Below are 4,027 nucleotides of genomic sequence, written 5' to 3' on the forward strand. Positions count from 1 at the left end.
ATTTTAAGCACCCACAAAAAAAATTTGAAATTTAATTAATCACGTAACATAATTTGATTATTTTAATCACTCCGTTAAAATTATAAATGTGAAACTGACATAAATTTTTCTTTTAAATTTTAATTTTCCAGGTAAAATACATGTCATTGGTATTCATTAAGTTCTATTTTGAACAAAGAAGATTGTTTAGTTGCCGAACCAAAATTGAGATTAGTTTCCAGTGCCAATTCTAAAATAGTTATAAGCTAATGAGTTTGGTTGATTTAGGGGAATCACCTTTTTTGGGAAAATGGTATATTAATTTTGTTTTTTTTTTTTTTGTTTTTGAAGAAATAAATGATATTGCGAGAAAATTTTATGTCAGTTTATCGTTTATAATTTTAATGAGAGTGAGTAAAATGATCGAACTAAATAACATGAGTGCCTAAATTGTAAACTTTTATTTTGAAGGTTTAAAATAAAATTTTTTTTTTAATTGGGTGGTCATTTCTAATTTATTAAGTATTGATAATCACAGAAGCCAAGGGTAAGAAATTAAAAGCACAAGAAGATTGGTGGTATTTTAGACCAGGTCCAACTTCACTTTCTGCCTTTTTCATTTCTTCTTTAGCAATTTTTAATATATGTGATGAACTGGCAAAGCAAGCTTTATTTTAAGTTTCTCTTGCATCACTCTCCTGCTTCTTTACTTTGATTATATTATTGTACATTATATAAAAGGGTCACATAGAGAGATTCATATTTATTTAATACACATGCATATGGACCTAAATTTCCTTGCTGCTGCTGCCTGTCTTCCTCTTATTTCCATAACATAAATTTCTTCTTTACATAAATCTCTCCAAAGCTTTAGATCTTTCCTCTCGAAATCCGGAACCCATTTTTTTCTTTTGCAGTTTTCGATATATACAATGAGAGACATTGTTTCTTGTTTCAGTGAGAACGCAGTAAATGTTTCACATTCTTCATGTTCCAGCTATTCGAGCAATGCTTGCATCGCTCCAAGCCTAGCCCCATCAGTCCAAAATGCAGTCACGGGTGTTTACAGGCTCATTCTTTCAACCCAGAAGCAGCTTTTGATCCGAGTCACTTGGTGCAAGAACCAAACCGGTCAAGGCCTAAGTATTAACATCGGTGATGACCCTTCAACATCTTTCAAGCTCAACACCAACTTGAGGTTCTTCAGGAAGAAGAAAGGCAACAAAGTGATCGAATCCGATCATTCCAAGATCGAAGTCTTTTGGGATCTTTCCACTGCTAAGTATGATACGGGACCCGAACCTGTTGATGGGTTCTATGTTTTAGTCATGGCTGATTCCGAGATAGGCCTTGTTTTAGGCGATATGGCTGAAGAAACGGTCACCAAGAAGTTCAAAAATGCAACCCCAGGTGCTAAAGTCTCCCTCATTTCCAGGCAAGAACATTGTTCTGGCACTACGCTGTATTTCACCAAGGCTCAATTCTGTGATACAGGCATTTTACATGATATTCTAATCAGATGCAGTGGTGAACATGAAGGCCTAAAGCACCCGGTTTTATCGGTTTGTATCGATAAGAAGACGGTGATTCGAGTAAAGAGGCTGCAATGGAATTTTAGAGGAAACCAGACGATATTTGTTGACGGATTGTTAGTTGATCTGATGTGGGATGCCTATGACTGGTTCTTCAATCCTGTTACTGGTTCAGCTGTGTTCTTATTTAGGACAAGGAGTGGTTTGGATAGCCGGCTTTGGTTGGAGGAGAAGTTGGTGCAGAAAGACCAAGACAGAGTTGAATTCTCCTTGTTGATTCATGCCTGTAAGAACACATAAAGAAACGGATCACTTTGTTCATGTTTGTTTATTTTGTTTTAGATTTTCAGTTTTTTTGTCCAAATTTCTTCCTTTTTCATCTCAATTTTTTCCCCCTTTCCTTGAAAGGAATAGATACTTGAATTCTTTGATCACAAGAGAAAAGAAAATAACTTGAGCTGCAGAATATTTTAGTTTCTGTGTTGCAGAATGTGGAGTGTAGCTTTAATTAAAAGTTGGTTTTGTTTCTCTGGTAATAAAGATTTGGATAATTAATTACAGTGAACATAATGCTCGTAATGATAATGTTGTGAGGTTCAAATAATTGAAACTGTAAAAGAAAAGACATCTCAAAACAAGCTTTTCTTTTTTTCTTTGGAAGGGTATCAATGAAGATTTGGTAAAAGCATTTGGATATATTGAAAGATATCAAGGAAGATTGCTAGCTTTTGCCTTTAAAAGGACAAAATAAAGTGGGGAATCTCCTGCTACTCTCTACTAACAATTTGACCATAGAATATTTCCATTTGAATTTGCTTTTTATAAGGTAGTTAATTATACAAAATTTTCTGGTTTATTAGGCATATAGTGGATCATAACTCTAGCTTGATTTGGATGGCTATGAAAACAACCGTGAACATGCGCATGGCTTGCTTGAACTTGCCCATGCTTCGCACCTTCTATCATAAAAGAATAGCAGTCCATGGTCCCCTTGGTCCTTCGGAATTAATATTTGGTCCACAAGCAAGAACCAAAACTTGCTCAAGGGAGATGCCATTAAGTACCCATATTAAGGCTCTTCATTGGACCCTCAGTAACCAAGGATTGCCAAGGTATATGTTTCCTTGCTAAAAGCGTAACATTAATTCTTTGGCTCCACCCCTTCCCTTTCTACATGTGAAATTTAAATGAAGACAACTAAGATTTCTGGATTAATTTGAATGGCCTTGCTAAAAGTAGTTGTTCATTTGATGCATGTCCATTCCATCTATTTTCCAAATATGTAACTTTTCCTTTTATACGCGACTCTCAGTTACACCGGAACGGGTGGCAAAGCTCTCCTAGTTTCATAGAGCCATGTTTGTGGACCATTTCAAACAAAGATTTTGAATTCAAGGCGGTTCATAATTCTGACATGATTCATGCCAAAGCTATAACTATGGGTTCAGATGATATCTACACAAGGACTAGCATTAATGTTGTGTATTAACTCAGAATTAACGTTATATGTTTTTTATGAACATTCATTATATATAACCTTAAATCTCAAAAGATGAATGCATGGTGTGAAAAGCAAAGAAACATAAATTGGGGTGGCCAACACCATGAATCAATGTTGCAAAGTAAAGACAAACTTGCTTTATGGCACACGAAAGAGAATGTTGGAGGGAGGTTTCCAAACAGCCAAAACACAAAAATGGCAATTGGGTGAAAAGATATGTCAATTATTGGGGGCGTGCAGACTGCTTCACTATTGCTTTATCTCAATCTTATTATTGTAGTTGTTGGGAATTATTGCAAAGTTAGTAAAATATTTCGAGTTTTTAAAAATAAATATTTAGTAAATTTGATATTCAAATTTTAATATCTATATTCCAACCTTTTTTATTGATTTAAGGTTATATCTAATTTTATGGACCTCAATCATAGTTCCTCTTTCAAAATTCAAACTATGAGAAAGTCAACTCTAAAATTTGTTTGAGAACTTAGAAAGAAAAATAAAAAGATAGAAAACATTTTTTTATTGATGTTATTGGTAAGAACGATATAAAAGTTGAAAGAAAATTTAAATTTATTTCCTTCATCGCATGATAGAGTTGAAAACAAGAAGAAAAAAATGTAAATTAAATGTAAAAAAACCATAAATGCAGACACTTACTTGCATCTTTTTATTTTAGTATTAATATAATAAAGACTTAATATATAATTTAGTATTTGAGTTTGACTCTTTTTTAATCTAATACTTGTATTATTTTTGCTCCAATCTAATACATGTATATACAACAATTATATATTTTAATACTCAAAGATAACAATATTAACTTTTAGTGGTTAATTTGGATTTTAAAGTTTAAAATTCATAATTAACTAATGATATTAGCAATTAACTTTCGTTAAATAAACCCTAAATTATAAATTAAATTCTACAGAGTTAACACAATTGTTTTGGATACCAAAATTTATAATTGTCATATTAAGAACAACACAAATAAAAAAAGTCAAACTATATTAAGAAT

At 32.6% G+C, this 4,027-nt stretch overlaps 1 protein-coding gene across 2 annotated transcripts; it reads left to right on the forward strand.

The window, feature by feature from the left end:
- Positions 1 to 612: 612 nt before the first annotated feature.
- On the forward strand, positions 613 to 1,977 carry LOC105799200 (uncharacterized). 2 transcript variants are annotated; one of them, XM_052620547.1, is made up of 2 exons: positions 613 to 1,414; positions 1,499 to 1,977. In XM_052620547.1, the coding sequence occupies exons 1-2, from the start codon at positions 912 to 914 to the stop codon at positions 1,809 to 1,811; spliced, it is 816 nt and encodes a 271-aa protein (XP_052476507.1). In that variant the 5' UTR covers positions 613 to 911; the 3' UTR covers positions 1,812 to 1,977. The 2 variants fall into 2 exon arrangements, with proteins under 2 accessions (XP_052476507.1, XP_012485078.1); XM_012629624.2 differs by having other exon boundaries at positions 619 to 1,977.
- The last annotated feature ends 2,050 nt before the right edge of the window (positions 1,978 to 4,027 follow it).

This window comes from Gossypium raimondii, chromosome 9 (assembly GCF_025698545.1).
Source record: "Gossypium raimondii isolate GPD5lz chromosome 9, ASM2569854v1, whole genome shotgun sequence".
Classification (NCBI taxonomy): Eukaryota; Viridiplantae; Streptophyta; class Magnoliopsida; order Malvales; family Malvaceae; genus Gossypium; species Gossypium raimondii.